The 23,968-nt window shown below is 58.1% G+C and overlaps 3 protein-coding genes across 3 annotated transcripts; all 3 read right to left on the reverse strand.

Moving 5' to 3' along the window:
- Positions 1-1,425: 1,425 nt before the first annotated feature.
- On the reverse strand, positions 1,426-7,897 carry FAM50A (family with sequence similarity 50 member A). Its single transcript, XM_003943911.4, has 13 exons — positions 7,684-7,897; positions 6,519-6,603; positions 6,322-6,421; positions 5,667-5,812; positions 3,442-3,518; positions 3,247-3,313; positions 3,081-3,142; positions 2,730-2,806; positions 2,336-2,390; positions 2,116-2,164; positions 1,948-2,018; positions 1,755-1,865; positions 1,426-1,640 (listed from the first exon to the last, which is right to left on the reverse strand). The coding sequence occupies exons 1-13, from the start codon at positions 7,792-7,794 to the stop codon at positions 1,632-1,634; spliced, it is 1,020 nt and encodes a 339-aa protein (XP_003943960.1). The 5' UTR covers positions 7,795-7,897; the 3' UTR covers positions 1,426-1,631.
- Positions 7,898-8,618: 721 nt separating this feature from the next.
- Positions 8,619-14,748, reverse strand: GDI1 (GDP dissociation inhibitor 1). Its single transcript, XM_003943909.3, has 11 exons — positions 14,413-14,748; positions 13,044-13,151; positions 12,821-12,920; positions 12,576-12,710; positions 11,905-12,103; positions 11,515-11,646; positions 10,834-10,933; positions 10,274-10,445; positions 9,810-9,954; positions 9,637-9,691; positions 8,619-9,546 (listed from the first exon to the last, which is right to left on the reverse strand). Exons 1-11 carry the CDS (start codon positions 14,455-14,457, stop codon positions 9,394-9,396), a joined length of 1,344 nt encoding a protein of 447 aa, XP_003943958.1. The 5' UTR covers positions 14,458-14,748; the 3' UTR covers positions 8,619-9,393.
- A 429-nt stretch (positions 14,749-15,177) lies between these two features.
- Positions 15,178-23,578, reverse strand: ATP6AP1 (ATPase H+ transporting accessory protein 1). The gene is made up of 10 exons (XM_003943910.4): positions 23,360-23,578; positions 23,006-23,132; positions 20,417-20,491; positions 19,543-19,736; positions 18,618-18,658; positions 17,879-17,964; positions 17,165-17,403; positions 16,449-16,496; positions 16,130-16,361; positions 15,178-15,962 (listed from the first exon to the last, which is right to left on the reverse strand). The coding sequence occupies exons 1-10, from the start codon at positions 23,512-23,514 to the stop codon at positions 15,753-15,755; spliced, it is 1,407 nt and encodes a 468-aa protein (XP_003943959.1). The 5' UTR covers positions 23,515-23,578; the 3' UTR covers positions 15,178-15,752.
- Between the last annotated feature and the right edge of the window lie 390 nt (positions 23,579-23,968).

Consider the following 23,968-nt stretch of genomic DNA (forward strand, 5'->3'; position numbering starts at 1 on the left):
CCAAACACAGTGGCTCACACCTTCAATCCCAGCAGTTTGGGAGGCCGAGGTGGGAGAATTACTTGAGCCCAGCAGTTCAAGACCAGCCTGGACAACACAGCAAGACCCCATCTCTATGAAAAAATTCTGGGCCAGGCACAGTGGCTCACATCTGTAATCCCAGCACTTTGGGAGGCCAAGGCCAGTGGATCACGGGGTCAGGAGGTCAAGACCAGCCTAACCAACATGGTGAAACCCTGTCCCTACCAAAAATATAAAAATAGGCCGGGCATGGTGGTGCGTACCCATAATCCCAGCTATTTGGGAGGCTGAGGCAGGAGAATCGCTTGAACCTGGGAGATGGAGGTTGCAGTGAGCCGAGATCACACCACTGCACTCCAGCTAGGGCAACAGAGCGAGACTCTGCTAAAAACAAATTCTGTTCCAATTTTCATGTACATAAAAATAAAATAGCCAGGAATGGTGGTGTGTACCTGTAGGCCCCTGGAGTCCCAGCTACTCAGGAGGCTGAGGTGGGAGGATCACCTGAGCCCAGGAGGTGGAGGCTGCAGTGAGCTGACATTGCACCACTGCATCCAGCCTGAGAGAGAGAGCCAGACCCTGTCTCAGAAAAAAAGAAAAATACGTTACTCTGCCCTCATCTCTTCCTAGTGATGCCAGGTAGCTACTTCCCGGCCATGTTGAATGAGACGCTGGGTGTCTGCACTGTCCGGTGCCGTTAGATCTCCACATTTGCCAGGAAGGGGAGGCCAGACCCAGGGCTGGGGTGCTCCTGGCCAGTGAGGGGCTGACCCCTGTCCCCTCCTTTTGGCCTTTCTCAGCCTCCTGGAGCCAGGCCTGCCTGCCTCAGCTTACCCAAGTGGAACCTTGGGGAAGTGGCCGCTGAGGTGACAGAGGGGAGTCCTGGACCCATCCCCGCTCTGGATCCTGCCCCAAGGGCTGTCTGAGCAGAGCCAGCTAAGGCAGGGCAGGCAAGTGTTGAGTGCAGGGCACCACAGCAGACCAACCGTGCTGGGACAGCCCAGAGCAAGGAAGGCCACATGACAGCCTTGTCCCCTGTGGGAAATTCAAGAGGAGCCCAAGGGCCTGGGAGAGAGGTCTGGGAAGGAACACCCTTCCCACCCACCAGAGCCACCGGGGCCACATCCCGAGAAAAGCTGCCCATGGTCAGGAAGCACAGTGGCACACAGACACCTCAGGGATGGCGGGGCTGCCACGGGGACAGATTCCCCAGGCATGTGTGACATGTCTAGAATAGGCCAATCCACGGAGATGAGACAGAAAGCAGATTGAGAGCTTGCCCATGGCCACGGGGCCTTTTGGAGGGATGAGAATGTCCTGGAAGGAGACCAAGGTGATGATTACACCGAATCACACACTTTTAAATGGTCAAAATGACAAATGAATTTGATCCGACACAAAGGGTTTGAAACAAAGTGCGGTTTCTCACACTGCAGGTGCTCCAGCTCTGACATGTGCACTTCTTTATTGTAAAAGAATAAAGCAGTCACTGACGTCCTCCTCCCAGTGTGCCTGGCATGGTAGCAGGGGAGCGGGTGCCTGGGGTCCTGGGACGTCGCGGGGCACACTGAGGGAGCTGAAGAGCTGAGGCCACATAGCCTCCCAGACACTCAGCGGATCTGGTGTGAGGACAAGGTGGGCAGAGGGGACAAGGAAGGGAAGGCGAGGGATGAGCAGGGGCTGGCTGCCATTCCCACCCAGGAGGGTCCACAGTGCCAGGGGCTGCTCCTCACCGTGTACTTGTCCCACTTCTTCTCGGGGTCATAGGGCTCCCAGCGGCTGGCAGGGAAGATGTGCTTGTTCTTCTCATACCAGCTCCTCAGCACCACCTTGCCTGCATGCGACTGAGGGAGGGAGGGCACGGGCCGCTGCCGACCTCCCCTCCCCTTGGCTTCTCCTCCCCAGCCCAGGGCCCCTCCGCTGTACCTCATCCTTCTCTACGGTGGCATCACTGAGCAACCGAACGTCATCGTGAACGTCAAAGTTGAAGAGCGGCCCTGCAGGGGAGAAGCAGATACCCTGGCGTCTGCTGCTGCCCCAGTGATGGTATCGGGAGCGACGTGCTATGGCGGCGGCTGCGCCGGGGGCACTCACCACTCTTCCCCCGTGCCTTGGTGACGATGAAGTCGTAGAAGCTGTGATGCTGGAAGCCAAGGGCAGGAAAGTGGCACCTTGATGGCCCATCTCAGCCTTTCCTCCCCACCCCCCGCTTGCAGGCCAAACAGGGGCACACCTGCGCACACTGCCTCTACCAGCCCGAGCCACAGCCCAGGGCGCAGCACGCACTGCAGGGCCTGGGGCCGAAGGGACTCACATGTGGAATGATCAAGTCCTCCTTGATGTACATGAGCTGCTCCACCCCTGCGGACCTAATGGGGGAAGGCAGGAAGGCATGGGCAAGCGGACAACACCCCTGCCCAGGGACGGAGGGGGCAGCCAGCGCAGAAGAGCTCGTGCTGGGGCTGGGAGGCAGTAGCCAGCAGGCTCTGAGGGAAGCGCCATGGTTTGGGGAGCCCAGGACTAGCGCCCAGCGTCCTCCACCTTTGGGCGAAGGAACCAAGGCAGGGTATTCCCAGCGAAGCTCTCTCCAGGGGAAGGGATGGGAAGAGGAGCCTGACCCCTTCTTTTGGGAGCAGAGTGCCCAGCACACTTCCTCCTTGACCAGGCAGTGCCTCCCACAGCCCCGCACGCACACGCACAGCTCGCACCTCAGCTCGCTGAAGTCTTTCCGGAGGATCTCCAGTGCCTTCTGCAGGAACTGCTGCACGGTATTGCCCTTTCTCATCTGCATCCGGGAATCCAGGAGTTGGGAAAGGAAGGCGGAAGCCTGCAGAAGGGCTCTCGAGAAGGCAGAGGCCCAGAGGGCCCTGCCAGAGACTGCAGAGGCTCAGCAGGACGCCCAGGCCTGGGCCTCACTCCCCAGATGGGGGACCAGGCCCCGGAGCCTGTTATTCTCAGGATCCCCGGGGCTTCCCAAGTCAGGAAGGTCAGTTCCTTCCCTGGGAACCTAAGGGAGGCTGGGCCCATGGCGAGCAGGAAGCAGGCTTCACGCTGCCTACCTTGACTGTCCGCCGGTGCCCAGAGCCGTCCCAGTAGCTGAAGGTGATCTCGATCTCCTCGCCTACAAGGCAGAGCTGCCTCTTGGTCTCCAGACCCAGGCATCCCTGCCCCAGTGAGAGCAGCCTTGGAGCTTGGTGCACTACCTAGGGGACTGTGGGCACTCACTCTTGATCTTCTCCTGCTTGGCTTCCCACTCCTGCCGCAGCTCTTCCCGAAGCCGATTCTCCTCCTCCTGGGAGAGGGGGCAGGCAGAGGGCTGAGGCCCAGGGCTGCTCAGGTGCACACAGAGCCTGGCTCCCTGAGCAAGGGTCTCCGCCAGGGCTGAGGTTGAGGCTGGGGTCGGGGCCAGGCAGCCCTTACCTCACGGTCTCGATCAGGCAAAAAGCTTGTGTCCACATCTGGGTTCTTCCCCAGTTTTCTCTTCTTTGTGGTGATCTCTGGAACAAAAAGAAACCAAGAATATCACAGCATTATTATGAAGATGATTTTGATGTGGCTGATGCCCAGGGTCCACCAAGCATACTTTGAGAACTGTTGGTCTTGAAGGCAAGCCTAGGGCTGGCACAGATGCTCAGACTTGTCACCCCAACACTTGGGTAGGCTGAGGCAGGAAGATCGCTTGAGCCCAGGAGGTGGAGATCAGCATGGGCAACATAGCAAGACCTCTACTAAAACTCAAAAAAATCAGCGGGGTGTAGTGGCACACCTGTAGTCCCAGCTACTTGGGAGGCTGAGGTGGGCGGATTGCTTGAGCCTGGGAGATCGGGGCTGCAATGAGCCATGATCAAACCACTGCACTCTAGCCTGGGTGACGGAGCGAGACCTCTTCCCCCCGCCAAAAAAAAAGAGAAAAAGAAAAGACAAGTCTAAACTCTTTAGCCTGCCCTGATGCTCAAGAGCACAGATTCTACAGCCTGGTTGCACATTCGAATCACATGGAGAGCTTTAAAAAAATGGACATCAGCGTCCTGTGGCTGGGCCCCCTAAATGAAACCTATAGGGGGACCGAAGAGCCTACCAAGCAGTGTTTTGTCAAAGCCCCAGTGACACACAGCGAGGCTGACAACCTTTCCCCCAGGCCTGCACTGTCCACGCCAGTAGCTCCCAAGTTCAAGATCAGCTTGGGCAACATGGCAAGATTCCGTCTCTACAAAAAATACAAAAATACAGAGCGCCTGTAGTCCCAGCTACTCAAGTGGCTGAGGTGGGAGGGTCCCTTGAGTCCAGGAGGTCAAGGCTGAAGTGAGCTGTGATCATGCCTCTGCACTCCAGCCTGGGCCACAGGGAAACACTCTCGAAAACAACAACAGTAAAAACAGAAACACAAATCCTGCTGCACACAGCACCCAAACCGCAGCTGCACACATAGCTAGCCCGCCAGCCGCAACAGGAATATTTTGGATACATTAGGTTAAATACAATGTAATACTAAAATCCTGCTTATTTGTTCTCTGTTTTACTGTGGCAGGTGGCTGGCAGGTCCTTCCTCCCTACAATCCCACACTTCCCTCAAAGCTGCGGCGCCCAGCCTGTTCCCACAGCCACACAGCACCATCCCCTGCCTCGGGTCTCTCCCTCCACCATTCCCCGGGCATCATGATTTCTAGAACTGCCACCGCACCCTCCAGGGGCCCATGACCCAACTCGCTCCCAGTCTTCAAACGTGCCGACTCTTTCCTGTTGGACTTTTGACATACAGCTTCTCCTTGGTTCACCCATCTCTGGCTAATACAATTCCCCTCATCCTTACGGGATAACTCAACCCTCCCCACATCTATCACCTTCCCTGACCCCTGGGTTAGCCCTGTGGGTCCTGAGCAGAGCAGAAACCCTGAGTATCTTGAGCACATGGTGACCTGTGACTTCCACCAGCCGTCCTGAGTTTTCCCTGACAGCCCCTTGTTCTCACAGCTGAGACCCGCAGTGTCTGACTAGTAGCTACAAATTTCTGTGGCTGTTTACATTTACACTGAAATGAGGCCGGGCATGGTGGCTCAAGCCTGTAATCCCAGCACTTTGGGAGGTCGAGGTGGGTGGATCACGAGGTCGAGAGATCGAGACCGTCCTGGTCAACATGGTGAAACCCCGTCTCTACTAAAAATACAAAAAAATTAGCTGGGCATGGTGGCACGTGCCTGTAATCCCAGCTACTCAGGAGGCTGAGGCAGGAGAATTGCCTGAACCCAGGAGGCGGAGGTTGCGGTGAGCCGAGATCACGCCATTGCACTCCAGCCTGGGTAACAAGAGCGAAACTCCGTCTCAAAAAAAAAAAAAAAAAAAAAAATTTACACTGAAATGAATCAAACAGAGTTAATTATTCAGTGCCCGTGTCACATGAGCCACCTGCAGCCAGTGGCTACCACATTGGGTGGCACAGACTCTCACATTTCCATCATCACAGAAAACGTGGCCAACCAGCCTGCTCTGGGCCAGCTTCTCCCCTCCCTGGTCTACTGTGCGTGGTGCCTCCAGAAGGCAGCTTTTGGAGCCTCATTGACAGGGCATCAGCTTTGCTGACAGCCTCTTGCATTGGGGTCCCCTCCCCAGGGGCCGTGGGTGGGGCTCCGACTCAAGCCTGCCCTCACCTTCCCTTTCCAGCTCCTCCTCATACATGGCCACCTCCTCCTCCTCCTCGCCCCCCTCTTCTTCCTCCTCCAGGGTGAAGGACAGGCTGGAGATCTTCCGCTTGGCCTCCTTCTTTCGCTCTTTCTCTCGCAGCTTCTCCAGCTTCCTAGCGAGGTGCAGGTGGCCCCATCACAAACCATGTCATTCCACGGCCCCAACCCAGCCCCTTCATTGACCCTGAGCCACCAGGGTGCCTGGTATGGGGCCTGCCCAGCCCAGGCTGGGTCCCCAGTGCCCCAGAGGGGTCCTGCTGTCCTGGATCACTTCAAGCTCATGGGCAAGGGCTCTGTTACAAACAGCAAACACAGAGGGTCACACAGGCCGTAGGACAGAGAAGAATGGGGAGAATGCGGGCTGCTCAGGCACTGGAGCAAGGAAAGGGCCCAGGCAGGGCCACTGCATGCAGAGGGTCAGAAAGAAGACAAGCCACCAAGGCAAGCGGACGTGAGCATGGAGCCAAAGAGGCAGGAGAGAGAAATGCAAATCGCAAGCTAGATGTTATACCCCTGTCCCAAAGCAGGAGACGGGGTCCCCCAAGGTGCAAAAAGAGCCTGGGCGGCCCAGGGACCCCGTGAGCACTAGCTCCATGTTGAGGGCTGTGGCGAGGGAACCTACAGCTGCAGCTCCTTGGACTGCTCCTTCTTGGCCAGCTGCTTCTCCCGCTCCTTCACCAGCGCCTCCTGCTTGGCCTTCATGTCGTTCAGGGTCACGAGACCTTCGAAGCAAGGAGACACAAGGGGCAAGGTAGTCACCAGGGCCAGCGGAGGAGTGGCCCAGGGTCTCGGTGAGGGGGGCACCCACAACCTGCTCACCCACGGTGCTGGACTTGAGCTCTGCCTCCACTGCGTCGTAGTGCGCAGAGAACTTCTTGTCAATGTTGGATTTCATGATGTTCTCCTGTAAGGAGCAACAGCCACCATGAGAGCCGTCCCTCACTGTGCAAACAGCAGCCTGGCCATTGAGGACCTGGGTTATAGTCCAAATCTGCCCCTGTGCCCTCTGTCGATGGAAGGTTCCATGAGACAGGGCAGGACTCTTCAAGTGCATTTCCCTTCCATCCCCGAGGTGCTCTGGCCCTTCAGGTCTCCCACTGGGGATCAGCACTCCCTCAGTAGCCTGAACCCTGAAGCCCTACTGACCTTTGGCCTTTTTCATCCTCAGCGTTTAAGCTGAAGCTCCCAAGACCCAAGTCAAAGGGCATAAAGAGAGGGCAAAGAACAGTGGTTGAGGGGCCTGCCCCCTCCCTGAGTGATTTTACTCCCTCCAGGCCACAGAATGTCACCAACAGCTTCCCAGGAAGGCCTATTCTCTTTGGCCCCAGCCCCACCCCACTTGGTACCATGTCAAGCCCTCGCTAACCAGCAACCTCCCAAGGAGGTGGCTGGCAGAGAAATACACCTTCTGCTTGCTGGGCACCGCGGCTGAGACAGTGGGGCCAGGGCATGAGGGTTTTCTGTTTCAAGGCTCCTCTACCCAGGCTTCCCCATTTCCCAAGGAAGGAGACTGCTCTCTCCAAGAGCCCCGAGTCCTGATGAGTAGGTCTCTCCAAAAGCATCAAGCTGAGAGCTCCTACAAGCTCCTTCCCTGACAGCCACCATGACCGGCCACTCAAGGAAGCGGTGGATGACCGGCCACTCAAGGAAGCGGTGGGTGAACCGATGGCGCCCGGAGGTTCGCGCCTGCCTCAAAGGCGCAAGGGGTTCTGCAAGGAGCCTCCTGCACGGTGGACTAGCCAGGTCTGGCTCGGGCCTCCCCGCGCCTCTCCACGGGGAGAGGAATCCCCCAACTAGTGGCCTCGGCCTCAGAGAATGCCCGGCTTGCTTTTGTGCCCTGCTGGAAGTCATCGAGCTAGGGGCCCGACCCAGAGCACAGCCCGCGCTCCAAGGCCACGGCCCCGGATCTTCCAGGGCCGGAGCGTGGCGCGGGGCCGTCAGGGGACCGGGCGGCGCGCATGCTCCGAGGCGCCGCAGGCCGCACCTCCGCGATGCGCTGCTTCATCTGCTCCATCTGCTCGCGCTGCTTCTCCCTTTTCTTCATCAGGTGCATGGCGCGGCCGGCCTCGCTCGCGGCGCCCTTGTATTGAGCCATAGCGGCGGCGGCGGCGGCGGCGACAGCGACAGCGACAGCAGCCCGGCCGGGTCTCGGCGGCAGAGGCGGTAGCGACGGAACAGTCAGCTGACGCTCGCGCCGTGACGTCAGCCACTCAGAGACTCGCGGACGCCCCGCCCCACCGCGCACCAGCTGGCCCGAAGTGTGAGCGCCGCCCGCCCGCCCCTGACCCCGCCTGGACTCCCGCCCCAGCCCCCACCGCTCGCTACTGTGGATCCCCGAGGCTGAATCCTCCAGTCCCCCGCGCTGCCTCGACGTTAACCCGACCCGAGGCTGGGCCCCTGGTCCCTCTAATTCCTCCTGTTGACCCCAAGGCTGGGCCCCGCCCCCTCCACGTCTTTGATGCTGATCCCTGCCCAATGCTGGACCCCCTGGTTCCCTTGTTGCCTTCCTGCCGGAGGCTAGGCCCTGCTCCCCGTGCATTAACCCGAAAACTGGCACCCGTCCCCCTGCTTCACTTCGAATTCCATGCAAGGCTGGCCCCTGGTCCCCTCTGCCCTCTCCCTTCAAGCCAGAGGCCAGGCCCTCAGCTCTCTGCTTGCTCCACGTTGACACCCGCCCCTGCTTCACTCCCTCTGCTTTGAGCACCGAGGGCTTGGAGTCCTGCTGCCAGCATTCACTCATTCTCTCAATTTGATCTTACGCAGGTCAATTTGGCCCCAGGGTGCTCTGCGTGAGGAATTCTTTGGTGAGGAATGCAACCTTTTACAGTCCAGACTGAGGCTAAGCGAGAGCCCCAACCCAGGCAGCCAAAGCCCTGCTAGGTACCCAGCTTTTGGGAAGTAACTGTAAAGATCCGGAGGTTCAGGTTTCAACCGTTTTATTGGGAGGTTCTGTTTTCTGTGAAATACACTAGAGAGGGGGAAGGGGACACATTCACTTTGCAAGGTAAGGGTTTCCCACCACTAAAGGAAAGGCGTGGGGCAGGGCACACGGGGCTTTGGGTCCATTTTCCCACCTCCTCCTGCTTTGCTCACATTTCTTTTCTCTCAGCCAGTACCAGAGAACACAAACACAAAGACAAGAAACAAAACAGCAAATCAACCTCCAACGGGGCCACGCCCAATCCTTCCCCATACCTCAGGCTGGGCAAGGGCTGGGGCATCTCACTCTACAGCCCCCAGGCAGCACAGGAAGGCTGCAGGCTCACAAGGGGTGGGTTGAAGTTAATAAATTAGAATAAATTAGGGGGGAGGAATGCAACTTTGTGCTGGGAGGGCCCCTTCTCTCCAACACGCAAGAGTTGGTGGGGGGAGGTGGGGCATCTCCAAAGGCCACTACAGTGGGGGTAAGAGCGGTGGGGGCAGAAGTCACCTTTTCCTCCACGTTCTTCCCAGAGCAGAAGGGGTAGGGGGAAGAGACACACACAAGGAGAGGAACCCTCTTTTCCTAGGATAAGGAAGGGCCGAGAAAGAGGATGCTAACCAACCCCCCATCTCCCAAACCATCGCTAGGGTTAAGGATTTGGTCAGTGGATCAATGAGGTGGGTGATGGGAATGTGGTGGGGGAAGCAGAGGATGCTAGAGCCCTCGAGGAGAACAGACGGGCTGGGGAAGCAGGGGCTGGGGCGGCCACAATCACTGCTCAGCTTCTCCAAAGACGTCGTTCTGTTTGCGCTTCATGTTCTCAAAGTCAAAGGCTGTGCCAGCCATGCGTTTGTAGATGTCTTTGATGTCATTGCAGGTTGTCTCAAAGTGTGTGGTGGCATCATAGGAGCAGGAACAGAACACCTGGAAATAGCCAGAACCCAGGGCCCAGGGTGAGTCAGGCAGGTGCCCTGGGCGGGCAGCCAGGAGCCAGGGCTGGGACAGGCTGCTTACCTGGCTCTCGGAACCATCATCAATGGGCTCATACAAGTCACTGATAGCCACAAACCTGAGGGGCAGACGGAGGGGAGGGGACAGGCCTCACAATGGGCCATGCCCTTTCTGGTCCCTAAGCCCAGCTCCTGGGCTCCCTCCCTTTCCCCCTCAGGCTCAGCCAAGTCCCTCACTTCTGGTCAATGGGCTCCAACAGCTCCAGAGCCGGCTCCACCTCCTTTTCGGGGTCCATGGTCTCCACGGTAGTGCTGGCAATGGCGATGTACTTGCCCTGGGCCGCCACGTTGTGTGCGTAGGAGATCATGCACACATAGATGTCTGGCCACAGGAAGAGCTCTGTCAACTCAGGCCGGAGGCACCAGCCACGTGCAGAGAGGGGTTCCAGCAGGTAGACATAAGTCTGGCCCACCTGCCCCTCCCCAGCCCCACAGAGCAGGTAGCATCCAAGCTGTCACCTTCCCAGAGGGGAAAGAGTCCAGGCCACCCAAACCCTAGGGGTCCAACTTGTGGTGACTGCAGTGTGTGTCAAATTTTTTCTTCGGAGACATAAGGCAAGGAGCTCTGACACTGATGGGGAAGATGAAGAGCAACCTCAAAGAGAACACCCTAGAGGAAGCTGTACCGGTGCCTGGCCTACCTGACTTCCTGTTGACCTGGTTCTGGGGGATGATGATTTGGCAGGAGTTGGCGTCGTTGGTGTTCTTGATGGGGTGGCTAAGAATACAGATGATGCGGATGACCTGGCCAGCCTTCCGCACACGGTCCGGGATGTAGCTGGGGTCACAGATGAGCTGCTTGCAGCGGGCCACCTGAAAAGGCACCAGAAGTCCTCACCCCTGTCGTATCACTCCCCTAGGTAGTCCTGGGGCTGTACTCACAGCAAGGGCAGGCAGCTCTGGCAGACAAGGCGCTCCTCAGAGCCATCACTACTGCCCCTCCTGAATGCATGGCTCTGCCCTGCAGCTCTGAGAGGTGGGCCCTGACACACAGGCTGGGTGCCCGCCCCTGCCCCCCACAGGCACTGTGATCAGGAACGCTTTCGCACCACAGACGTGGCATGTGGCCTCTGAGAGAGACCCCTCACCAACAGTCATGGCTCTGAAGACTTCTGCACAGCAGCAGACCCGACAGCATAGTCAAGAAGGTGGCCACACCCTGCCTCAACCATGGTGACGGCAGTGCATGGGAAAGGCTCACCTCTCCCTCAGACTTCACGCCCACCACCTTGCCGTTCTCCATGATGATGTCATCCACAGGTTTGTTCAGCATATATGTCCCTCCATAGATGGCACTCAATCTGTGGTGAGAACAGCCACGGTGAGGGTCCCTCCCAGGAGAAATTGGGACCAATTCCACTGCACCCTTCCCTCCGTCAAGGTGCAAAGAAGGCTGCCCCAGGCAGGCAGCAGGCAAGAGACCCCGGGATTCATCCCAGCTCTGTCACTGCTGTGAACTCTGGCCCCATCTCGACAGGCTTCTTCCTCTCTGGAGCTTCTCCCCAGAATACACTTCCAAGGGCCAGCAGCAGGTGGCATGAAGGAGCAGTGCTCCGCACCTACCAAGACAGCCTGGGGAGCCAGAATGAAGGCCTCTCTGGAGGTCAGCTCCCAGCTAAGCCCTGACTCAAGGTTCCAGGGCCCTGGGCCCAGTCCTGGTGCTGCCAGGAACTGAGCAAGTTGTTTGTGGAGACTTGGTTCTTTGACTCTGTACTTCGATACACTGGGGTTGTGCCCCGATCGGCCAAGGATGGAGTGGAGTCAACGAAGACCACGAATTGGAAAGGAGGAAACACTAGCAGGGAAATGCTCAGGGGGCCATCTCCACTCCTGGCCCTAGTCCTAGTCAGCCAACGCCAACTGAAAAAACCCACGTCCTCACCTTGCAAAACCCTGAGGCAGCTCACCCAGGCCGTAGAGCGGGTATAAATACGGGCTCTTGCCATACCGGGCCAGGGACTCACTGTACAACTTGATGCGGTTGATGGTCTCAAGACAGGGCTGGTCCAAGTAGCTGGGGGACAGGGGTCAGGGAAGATGCTCCAATAGCAGCACCCCTGACTGTCCCCCACCCAGGTACCAGGCCAGTCTTCCCACCACCCTCAATGGCCTAGGGAACACGAAGATCAAATGCAAGGGGGAAATGGAAAGGGTGATAGGTGAGCCTATGGCTGAGTACAAGAGACATGCGGGGCAGGGGAACAGCAGGCAGGTGTGGGGAGGGAGGAGGCAGGCCGGGCGAGGGGGCTGCCGCCACACCAGCTTCCCTCACTCATCAGTGCGGTAGAGCGCCAGGGCGTGGCCAGTGAAATCGATGACATCCTGGCCCAGATCAAACTTCCGGTAGACATCACGCATGCTGGTAGTCTGGGGGTCAACACCCTCAAAGGTCTTGGGGTCATTCTCATCGAAGTTTGCCACAAACACCAGGAACTTGCGGAAGCGCCGTTTCTCAAACATGCCCATCAGATCTAAGGCAGGCGGCAGGAGGAGGTTCTGCACCAGCGAAGCACAAAACTCTCCTTCCCACAGGGCAGGTCCCCACTCCCAGCGCAGCTGTCATGGGACCTTAGGTCAACCCCTCCGCTCTTTTCAGCCTCGGTTTCCCTGCCTGTATGAAGAGGGGACTGGCCTGGATGGCTCTAAGGGCCTTCCTTGCTCGGACATTTGGGGATGTCTCGGGGACCCAGTGGAGCCCCTGTCAAAAGCTCAAGTCTTTCCAAAGCAGCCCTGTCCTCCTCCATGTCACATCCCTGCTGCGTGTGGACCTCTCTCCTGGCAGCCATCCGTGAGGCGTGGCATGGGGCCGAGGGAATACAGAGTCCTTCATGAGGAATGTGACTTTGGACAAGGGGGTGCCTTACTCTGGACAGCCACCCATCCCAAGGACAGTCAACTTCCCTGCCACCCCATGATTCTCTGGCTCAGGGGGCCCACACTCACTGGAAGCCAAGGCCTCAGTCTCAGTGGATGGTACTTTGTAGATCTTGCCCCCCTTGTAGACAAAGCTGCCCTCGACCACCTTGAAGTCCAGATAGCGAGTCACCTCTGTATACAGTAGCATCTTTACCAGCTGCCCTGTGGGTGCACATGGGGCAACATCGGCACTGCTCTCTCCAGAGGCTCTGCTGGTCTGGCTGCACCTCCCCATCACCCCCGACCTGCAATACGTCCTTCCTGTTCCTCACCATTAGCCATAAGGAATTTGGGAATGAGGTCAACGTTCCAGTCTCGGCCTCGGCCCATCGTCTCAGGGGGCCCCTCCAGCAACTGAAAACGCTTATACAGCTGTAAGCAGAAGAGACACCTCAGGGACCACCTCCTCCTGCTCCAGGCACCTGGGGAGCTTCTTCCACCCGGTGCCGCTACGTGGGAGGTGAACAGGGATGGGCCTGGGCCCGGGTGTCTCACCTCCTCCAGGGGTGTGATGGAGGAGCTCTCGCCCCCATAGTAGGGGTTCCGGTCCATGTGCAGCACCTTCTTCCCGTTCACAGACATGATGCCCGACAGGATGCATTCCTGTGGGGAGGGCAATACCATCCTCTCACTCCCACCTGCCTCCGTTCCTACCAGCAGCCCTGATTTGTTCCCCACCCAAACCTGCCCCAGTGGACAGCTCCTTCCACCCCCTCGAAACCGGCTAGTTGCCTCGCCTAAAATTGGGGTGACAGCTTCATCCGACCACCGTCTCCTTTGTAACCTTGCTGGGCAAAGGAGTCCCGTCCCCCTCACAAGGCAGACAGTGAAATAACGGAGGCTCTGAGGGGGGCAGGGCATCCAGTAGACACAGGATGGCCTTCCAGTACCCACACGCTGATGGACATGTATTTACGCAGAGCTGCACAGAAAGGCTGTTAAAACACAACGAGGCACAGACGGGACCCAGCTGGACTGCAAAGGACACTCAAAAGGGAGGCGAAGAAAGGCTTAGCACAGTCCTTGAAATTGTAGGCCCCACCCTGGACTGATCTTTCTTCAAATGGCGGGAGACCCTGCTGCTAAGGAGGGGCATCTGGGCTTGGACCGAGAAACAAGAGTCTCTCTGGGGAGCGGGCCAACGGGGTTTTTGGGGAAAGGGGGAAGATAAACACCCTCACCAGTCACTGTCACTAGCCCAAGGACAAAGGCTGCAGATGCTACTCAGCCTGAGGTCTCCATAGGCAACCGGGGTGGGGTTGAGGGAATGTGCGTACTGCCCCCACCGCTGCTCCTTCTGGAACATTCCCTGGATCCCCTGGCCCCAGAAGACGAGGAGGCGGGCTGAGGGTCCACCCTGGGGAGGCCCCCTGACCCCAGGTCTCTGTCCCCACCGGGGTTAGCGCAAGATGGGAAGGGACGCTGGGAGGGGACACTGGGAGGGGACGCTAGGAGCGGACGCTAGGCGGGCGATGGGTGCGGGCAACGCGGGGAGGGGGAGAGATTCTGTGATGGGTGGGGGCAATCGGTGGGCGGGGTCGGGGGGCATCGGGCCGAGTTGGGGTGCGTTTTCCGGCCCAGCAGGCAGGGGAAGGAAAGATGGAAGGGCGCCGGGGGTAGGACCCGGCTAGCTCAGGGGGCAGCCAGGAAGGGGGCCCCTTCGGGAAGACAGGGTCATAGCAACAAGCAGAGGCGACGTTGAGGGGGCAGCGGCGCGGGGAGCGGCGGAGTGGGCACGGCGCCGGCTTTTTGGAGAGCCGAGCGCATTAGATGGCAGTGACCGGAGGGTGGGCCAGCGGCCACATCATCTCAGGGGATGGCGAGCGCACGACGCGGGGCCAAGAGCGCCCGGGGCCGCACTTACGGTGAGGCCGGTCCCCAGCACGATCACATCATATTCCTCGTCCATGGTCAGGCCTCGGTGCCAGTGCCTGCTCGGCTCCTCCTCCTCCTTCACCGCAGCAGTCGCCGCCGCCGCCGCCGCCGCACTGGACCAAAGATGGCGGCGTTCTGGCCGCTGCCTGACCCCTCCGCCACGTCAAAGAGTCCCGCCTATTCTCGAGCCCCGTCGCGCTCGGCCAGAGCTACCGTCTCCCCAGCTCGCCTCCCGGGAGACCTGTCAGGGCCCGGGCCACAGCACCAGCACGGCTCCGAGGGCGACGCTGCTCGCCGAGGGTCCAGAGAGGCGCGGGGCGGGGCGGGCGGGGCGGGCTGGCGGCCGGTGCTGCGGCTAGGGAAGAATCCGTGCGCGGAGCCGCGCGCGCCCCGCCCCACCCTCTCTGCCCCGCCCCGCCCCGCCCCGCCCCGCCCCGCGCGTGCCCGCCCCGCCCCCCGGGAGGCTTGGCGCGGTCCCGCGGCCGGGTGCGCGCCGCTGCGGCAGCCGGGGCGGCTCTCTTATGACATGAAGGCTCCCTATTGTCACGACGGCCTCCTGAGTCGCCAAAGCGCACCGGGACTCGGCCCGACCACCCCTTCCTGCCCTAAGTGGTTAGGGCCCACCTTGCTAAAGCCCCTCCGGGTCTCCGCGGATGCTTCGTCACCTCCTGCTCGCCGGGCTCCATCCTCCCGCATCCCTCCAGCGAGCGCGCACCTAAAGCCCAGCGCAGAAATGAGGTACAAGAGGCCCAAATCATGGCGATCCGCGTTTATTAGGAAGGAAACAACCGAGCACGCCAGGCTCCTGCCAGGCACTCCCGATGGGAACATGCCAGACAGCCGGCGATTGCACCCAGCCCACCTGGCGTGGAGGTCCCTTCCTTCTCAGGCCACAGAAATAAACCCCAGTGTACTGCTTATCATTAGCACAACATCAGCAGAAAACAATAACGACAGCAAAGCAGGCAGACATTTAAGTAGTACCTCCACACCGCCAAACTCAGGGCGCCCCGTAACCTTAAGGAGGGAGCATTTGCTACACAAAAGCACTATCCACAGCTAGGGATGATGTAGACACAAGAATAAATAAGGAGAAAGGGGACCCTAGAATTCATGTCCCTTATGCCTCACCACGGCTGAGCCTGGGAGGTTGGTCTAGCATCTACGCAGAATTATGTACACCTTGTTGGTAGAGATGGGGGCAGCCCCAGCCAGGAAAGCTCCTCAGTGGGCTGAAGGGGGAGCAAGATGGGCTAAAGGGAGCTTGGGGTTCATGCTGTGGTAGGAAGAGGGACACTGTCCCACCCTCAACCCCCTCCTGGCACAGGGTCACACAATCTGGGTCAAAGAAATGGTGGGGCCCTTGTGGTCATCGAAGCGATCCATGGTCTTGAGGCTGAGGATCATGTGCAGGCCGTAGGTGAAGATGAAGAGCATGAAGAGGGACGTGAGCAGCCCCATCCATATGCCGGGGGAGAAGAAGCCGGCGCAGTCGCTGGCGTAGGAGAACTGCTCGCCCATCACATTGAAAGCTTGGATCTGACAGACACACAGACATGGGTCAGAAAGGACCGTCGGGAGGCCCAGCAGGGACTACATGCCCGAGCCTGAGCCCAAGCGATTCTGTGGCTCTTCAGGCCTCTCCTTGCCTCTCAACCACCAGCCTTGGCTCCCCGACCTGAAGCTGGGCCACCCCTGCTCCATACCTGGAAGTCCTGAAGTGTCATCTGCCAGTGGGAGGGCTGCGTGCGGGCCACGAGGAGACTGCCCTTCTTGCTCAGGCTGCTGACGTACTCACAGTGGAAGGAATAGATGCTGGGTCCTGTGACCTGGGAAGCATTGAAGTAGGCGACAGAGCCATTGCTGTGGATTTCGAGGCGCTCCATGGTAAACCAGTGCCGGGCGGACACTGGGTAGAGGCGGTTGGCCAGAATGAACCTGGGGAAGGTGGCAGGGATATCAGGCGAGCTGGGGAGGCAGAGGTCACACCAGCCCACCCACACCTCAACCACCCCCAGGACTTACTTGAATGTCACTGTGGTACCAAAGAGTCGTTCATAGGTCAGTGACAGCCTGCAAGGCCAGAGAAAGGGGCACACTGTGAGGCTCTGCGAGGGCCTTCAGCACCTTTGAGAACAAGTTCCTCAGCTCTGCTTCTACCTAAGCTGCCTCAGGTCCTTGCAGCCACCTGCAGAAGCAGTGTCTCCACTTGACAGGAAAACTGGGGATTCGGTCAAATTCCAAGCCCAGAACAGAGCTGGAAGCCAGGACCTAGGTCCTCCTTGCCACCAGCACGGGGGTCCTTCCTCTCGTTCCCCTGGACTCACTGCCCCTTTTACTGCCTCTTAGGGTCACTGAGGCACCTGGGCTGGGCTTTAGGGGTGAGAGCAAATGGAAGGGCATGGTTGCCTCATAAATGGCTCAGGTAGCTGGCCTGGTATTTACCCATACACAGTCCCAGAGGTTTTGCTCAAGGGGGAGGTGACAGATTCCCAGGTAACCTTGACATGTTAACAATAAAGGTTCCAACCAAAGACTCACAAGCATGGGGAGGCAGAGGTCTGGACAACTCCCTCCAACAGCAACCTCCTGCATCCTCATGCTGCCCAGACCCCAAAGAGACCATGGCCATCCCCACCACAACACACAGACCTGACCCTGGCTCCCTGCCCCACCTGTGACCCACAGTGTTGGGAAGGTCACCTGTGGTGGCACAGTCCTCCCCAGCCTAGTGCCCTTGCCTGGCAAAGGAGTCATTCCAGAAGGAGCCAGTCAGGTTGAGCTCCTGCACCCCAAAGGTGAGGGGGGTCAGATCCTCCCACTGGTCCTTGTACGCCACAGAGAAGTTTTGGGCCCAGAACAGGATCCGGGGAGCGGTGTCATTGTAACTCACAGGAGGATGGATCACAGGTGATGCTGGCTGTTTTTGTAGCAGCTGGCGACCTAGCCCCTCAGCTACCACAGCTACATCACGGACCACCTGCAGAAACACCCAACCAGCCTTCTTTCAGCAGCCCTGTGAGACTGTCATGCTCCAACCCAACTGTCATGCCTCCCCCCACCAGGGCACCCTGTCCACTATCTCAAAGTCTTACCAGCCTTTCTTCCAGGACACTTTCCCTGATGGCCCCTAAGCCCTGATGACATTCCTAGTCCCTCAAACTTAGATCATTTAGACTTAGTGTCCTAGTCTGCCACCCACAAGCCTACAGGACGAGATGGAAAGCTACCCCTGGAATGGGGAGGCAGGACTTGAGTGCTCATCCTACTCCTCCCCGAGAGTCAGCCCAGGGACCAGCCACTCCAGAGTCACACCACAAGGGTTCTGTGCCTGATACCTCCCCTATGCTGGGACCCCGGGGGGCCTGCCTGTGGCATACACCCCCACCTCCAGGGAGACTCACCACACTGCCTCTCCCCACAAGCCCTAGAGCCCCTGCCGGAAGGGCACGTACCCTGGAAGGGCGGACCGCTGTGAGGGCTGCTGTATATGGGACATCTTCGGACTTGAGTGTGCTCAGGACCTGCCCGATGATCTCATCTGAGGGTCAAGAAGGAAGCAGAGACCCAGGTCACCAGGCAGCCTGCTTAAAGAAACACTCCACCGTCTGCTTTAGAAACCCTTCTAGACCAGCTGAAAGTGGTGATTTGACTTTCCACTGAGGATCCTTAGGAGCAGCTATTTCTCATCCCACCCCCATTTCCAGCTTCCCTGGGGACAACTGTGGCTTCAGTAATCGACTCCCTAATGTGAAGCCCTACCTATGTGACAAGAGAAAATGCATGTAAATACAGAAAACTTCCCATCCACCCACAAAAGGATCAAGACTGCTTTTCCACGGGGAGTGACTGTCCTTTATCGCAAATAGGTAAGTCCCAGAATTGTTTTTCCAAATGTCTGCAGTCTAGTAAACCCATAACTCTAGGATGCTTGCTGCCTGCACAGAAACTGGCTGCACAGGCTCCAGTGCACAGGCCCCCTCTGCCGAGTGGGGTCCGACTGGACAGGGTCCTCTGCCAGGTGGTCCCTGGCTAGTCCCAGAAGCCAGCATTTCCCTGCTCCACTGCCAGCTGCCTCAAGAAGCAGGCGGGCCACCCTGGGAGTGAGGAGGCTGAGGAACTGCAGGCCAGCTCTCTCTGTTGTCCCTGCCCAAGGGCTGTATGAGGACGTACATCCTGCCTGACTCCACTCACCGTTGCCTGTGAGGACTTCCCTGGGCGCCATCAGACCAGAGCTATGGAAGACAGACAGAGAGTCAGAGTCCTCAGGTGGCCTGAACCTGCACTGCCCACTACCCTTCCTCCTCCCCAGCTTCTCCTCCCCACTAGCCCCACGTGCCAAGCCTGCACACTCTTACCTCAGTACCCCCTCCTGGAGACCCAGCCCTCCCCCAGGCTTCACAGTCACACTCAAGTCCTGGCCACCTGCTCTGTGACAAGGGCCTGGCTAGGTGAGGAGGCTCCCCGCCTGCAGGGCTCACATCTGCCTCATCTCTGGAGGCCCAGCTCAGTGCTAGGCACAGCAGAGGCCCTCTGTAGAGAACCAGAGTAGTCCACCTGCTCTGGGGGCATCAGCAGTAAGGCTGCTGTGAACTTTGGGTGAACTCCAGAGAAGTGAAACCATCATAGGGGAATGCGCATGTCTCAGAGAAGAGCAGAGAGGCCTGGAGAAAGATAACCAGCTCTCACTGACCTTGCTGCAAGATAGTTGTTAGCTGAGGTATGTTAACTGAAGTATTGGAATTATAACCACAGGCTGTTCTAAGTAACTGCACACTCCCTCTGCTCTGTGCTTTGTAAACATATAAAATAAAGTACTCTGAGGCAGGTCGGGGCCAAAAAGATTGACATCCTCATCTCTTGTACTGCCTGGCACAGCTCTCTATGTTATGTTTGTCTTTGTGTCTTTCTTTATCCCCCGCTGTTCCCTCTTAGGTCTTTGAACCCGTGTGCAGTGTGGGACGCAGCACGCGCCAGAGCCCTCCCCACCTCTTCTGGCCACATAGGGCACCTTCTGGAAGAGCTGTGAGGGGTGGGGAGTACTGGCATCTTTGGCTGAATGGTGCTACCACATGCCATGCCCAGGTCCTTGCTGCTGGCTGGGCCATGTGGGCAGTACCTGGCCAGGTAGGGCAGGCGGATGAGCAGCAGGGCGGGGAGGCTGGCGTTGAGCTTCAGCTCCCGCAGGGTGGCCAGGTCCACATGCAAGGGGCTGGCCCCAAGCTTCTCCTGCAGGTAAGTGGTCAGAGTGCTGACTGCATACCAATCAACGGCAGGAAGCACCAGTGAGGAGGGGGCCAGTTCCAGGGCATTCTGGGGGCAGGGGAGAAGCAAAAGGTGAGTTAGCCAGGGGCCAGTGGGCCTGGGCCGGCCCCCAAAGCTCTCTGGCCGCTCTACTCTGGCAAGCCATATCCACAAAGCCTCACCAAGAAAATGGTCCACACCCCAGCCCCTGACATTCAGGCCTTAGGCCTTTACCCCAAAGCCAGCATTTCTGCTCCCTAAGGATACAAGGTTTCGATTGTTTTTTTTTTTCTTTTTTTTTTTTTTTTTTTTGCCCAGAAGAGGAGACTCAGACCCAAGTAACCCTTATATGAGGTAAGAGTACAGCAGTTCTTTTTTCTTTTCTTTTCTTTTCTTTTTTGTTGGTGATGGAGTCTCACTCTGTCCCCCAGGCTGGAGTGCAATGGTGCCATGTCAGTTCACCACAACCTCCGCCTCCTGGGTTTAAGCAATTCTCCTGCCTCAGACTCCTGAGTAGCTGGGATTACAGGCATGAGCCACCACGCCTGGCTAATTTTTTGTATTTTTAGTAGAGATGAGGGTTTCACCATGTTGGTCAGGCTGGTCTCAAACTTCTGACCTCGTGATCCACCCGCCTCAGCCTCCCAAAGTGCTGGGATTACAGATCTGAGCCACCGTGCCTGGCCAAGAGTACAGTTCTTATAATGTTGAGAAGGAGCAGAATGTCCCTTCTAGGAGAGGACTCTTACCTCTAGGTTAGAAAACGCGCTGTCCTGCTTGTTTCCAAACACACCACCATATGCTGTGAAATCCTCAACGCTCAGCTAATGGGGAAACAGAGGAGACATCTCAGGAAGTTTGGCAAGGAACGGGGGCCAGGGCCAGGGCCAGCAAAGTCTCACTTCTCACTAAGTCAGATTCTGTGTGGTGGAGCGCAAGGGCATGTGGGTGGGGTGGGGCGGGAGGCTTGCCTCTTCCCTGCAGTACCGTCAGAGTACAGGGAGAAGACCCGGAAGGCGGTCATGGGTGTGGAGAGCTGCAGGCAGCTGACTTGTGGAACCTCAGGAGTAGGAGTCAGCTGCCTTGCCCGCCCTACAGACAAGAGGAACTGGGGAGGGAACATGGAAGCTGTGGGGAGGGGCTGGGGCAGCCAGGAGCATTGGTGGCAGGCCTCCCAGCCAGAGAAAAGGAGAGCCGGCTATGTCCAGTCTGGACAGGACCCTACCCCACCTGCTTTTGGTGGAAGAGGAGAGAGGTGAGGCTCTCAGAACACGCTGGAGGAAGCACTGAAGTCTTCTGAGCTCTTAGGACCCTCCCTTTTCTCTACAGCCTGCAGGTGTCCTTTTTCCTTTTGCTTCTGCCCTCCACTCCGAAAGCTTCTCCCAGTTAGGCTGGAGGAGATTCTAATCCGCTTCCCTGGCCTCACTGTTTGGTATACTCCCCCAGCCTCCCCTCCCTTGTGGGCAGGACTGTCCTGCTATTCAGCCGTCTGGGCTCTCGGTCTGAAAGCCAGGAACTGCGGGTGACTTCTGGGATTTTCTGGAATCGAGAGAGCACACCACCCCCTGCTCAACATTACCCAAGGCTTTCTCACACACCCAGAACTGCAACTCACCTCCCCCTCGTGGCCTACGGGGTCCTACCTCATCGCCTGGCCACGTGAAAACCATCTCCTCCGTCTCGTCCCCCTCCCTCTCACTCACTGTGCTACAGCCACACCGGCTGTTCCTTGAGCTCCCGATGAGCACACCTCGCCCAGGGCCCTTGCATTTGCTGTTCCAGGAATGTCGTTCCCCCAGTGGCTCCCTCCCTCCATTAAGATCTCTGCTCACATATCACCTCCTCAGTGATGCCTGGCCTGACCATCCTTATCTAAAACAGCATCCGAGTCACTCTGTCCCCTTAGCCTGCTTCCTTCCCTAAAGAGTAGAAGACTGACATCGTTATCATATACCAATTTAGTATTTACCGGTCACCCTGAAGAGATTGTCAGTTTCCTGAGCCGGGGGGCCTGGGTTCTTCTGCTCACTACTATATCCCCAGCACTTCACAATACCTGGCACATAGTAGACTTTCCATATTGGGCAAATGAATGAAAGGCTGAATGCCCTAAGACTGGAGAATTCTGGCTACAGGTTTTATGTGGATTAGAAGAATTCCCCCTCGCAGGCTGGGCTCGGTGGCTCACACCTGTAATCCCAGCATTTTGGGAGGCCGAGGCAGGTGGATCACGAGGTCAGGAGATCAAGACCAGCCTGGCCAAGACGGTTAAACTCCATCTCTACTAAAAATACAGAAAATTAGCTGGACATGGTGGCGCGTGCCTGTAATCCCAGCTACTCAGGAGGCTGAGGCAGCGAACTGCTTGAACCCTGGAGCGGGAGGTTGCAGTGAGCCAAGATTTTGCCACTGCACTCCAGCCAGGGCAACAGAGCGAGACTCTGTGTTGGAAAAACAACAACAACAAAAGAATTCCCCTTCACTGCCTCCAATGGCTGGTCACATGGTGGAACTAGGACTAGGTGCCATCTGACTATACTATTTACCCCGTCCTGAAACGATTTCAGGCCACCACTATCTGCCCACACCGCAACCAAGGGAGACTACAAGGGCAATGAGCCACATAGGCCGCCAACAAGGAAGGGCCAAGCAGAGACTTGCTAGCCTTGACATCTCATAGTCCACATGCCTGCTTTGGGGGCAAAGATCCTGAATGGGAGGGAAAACAGCACGCACGCAGGTTATGAGCTCCAATTGAGAGGGAGGTCTGAGCGACTGAGGCTGGAACCAAAGTCCTGTCTATCAGCTGTGGAACTTCACTGAAACATTGTATCTATACAAACGTTACTTTCCTTGGCAGTGAAACCCAGACAGTGACATCAGTGTAGCACAGTGCCTAAAAAGCACTAAACAGGTGATCATTTTGCAATGATCATTATTATGATTATCACAGTTAGAATTACAACTCTGTCACCCATTCGCTGAATGACCTTGGGCAAGTCGCTTAATTAGCGTACATCCTGTCATCTGTAAACACACAGGGATGATAATCTGCACCCAGCATATTGGACTAAGTCAGACATCGAAAGTGCTTGGTACTCAGTAGCTGCCTGGCCTCTGACCCATGGCTTCCTGCGATCAAGGTGGTGTCATTTCTGAGGCTGTCGACATGCCCAGTGAAGCGTTTCTTACAGGCATTCCCATGAGAGGAGCCACACCTCCCTACAGTAGGGACAAGGTCACTGAAGGTTCCCTTGGGGAATGGGCGTCAGTGTCATGGGGGGAGGGGGACTGCCTGCCTCCGGATGACGGGGCAGAGCGGGCTGGGGCGGGCGCACCTTGTCCTGCAGAAACAGTAGCACGTTCCGGGGCCCCAGCTCCAGGGCGGGATCTAAGTAGGTAGAGAGCTGCAAGTCGCTGGTGATGTGGCCCTCGTGAGTGTCGGCCGCGGGAGCCCACAAATCCCTGGCAGGGGACAGAAAAGCTGCTGTCAGACGGCGGCGCACGGCTCCAGACCCGAAGCCCATGGTTTGAAGCATGTGGAGTGGAGGTCTGTCGCCGGCAGACTCGCTGCGAGGCCACGAGCAAGGAACAGTCGTCCTGTGGGCCTGGCCACCCCTCGCCGAGGGCAGCCCCGGAGTCGGGCGAGGGCGCCTCAGCCTCCACAGTGCATCCCACCCCGGCCGGCTCACCGGTCACTGGACCACAGCACAAGCGGGACCTGCTGCTCCGCCGCTGCCGCCGCCGCCGCCAACGACAAGAACACTGGCAGCCACGGCATCCGCCAGAGCACCGAGGCACACCGCAGCCCCGTCCGCACTCGAGCCGTCGCCGTCGCCGCCATCATAGTCTCAGCCTCCAGCGCCTCAGCTGCCGCGACAGCCGCGGATCAGGTGACTACTGCCACCACCCGAGCCCCGCCTCGCACCTCCATTGGCTCAAGTGCGGGCCTGCCCGCCAGGGCCGAAGGTAATTGGACCAAGTGCATGCCACTCGTAGCCACTCCTTCTCACTGGTTGGCCGTACGTGTCTCCAGGCGCTCACGCTCCGAGTGGGAAAGGAGTTGGGGCCCAGCTACACAGGCTAGGACTAGGACAGGACAAGACGGACGGGGGGCTCCGTGGAACCGCACGCCCACCCGACACGTTAGCCCGTCCGTTTTTATTTTGTTGTTGTTGTTCTCTTCTTTTTTCATTTTTTTTCCATTAGGGACGGGGTCTCCCTATGTTGTCCAGGCTGCTCTGGATCCCCCCGCCCGCCCCCAGGCTCAATGTATCCTCCCGCCTCAGCCTCCGGAGAAG

Source organism: Saimiri boliviensis, chromosome X (assembly GCF_048565385.1).
Source record: "Saimiri boliviensis isolate mSaiBol1 chromosome X, mSaiBol1.pri, whole genome shotgun sequence".
Classification (NCBI taxonomy): domain Eukaryota; kingdom Metazoa; phylum Chordata; class Mammalia; order Primates; family Cebidae; genus Saimiri; species Saimiri boliviensis.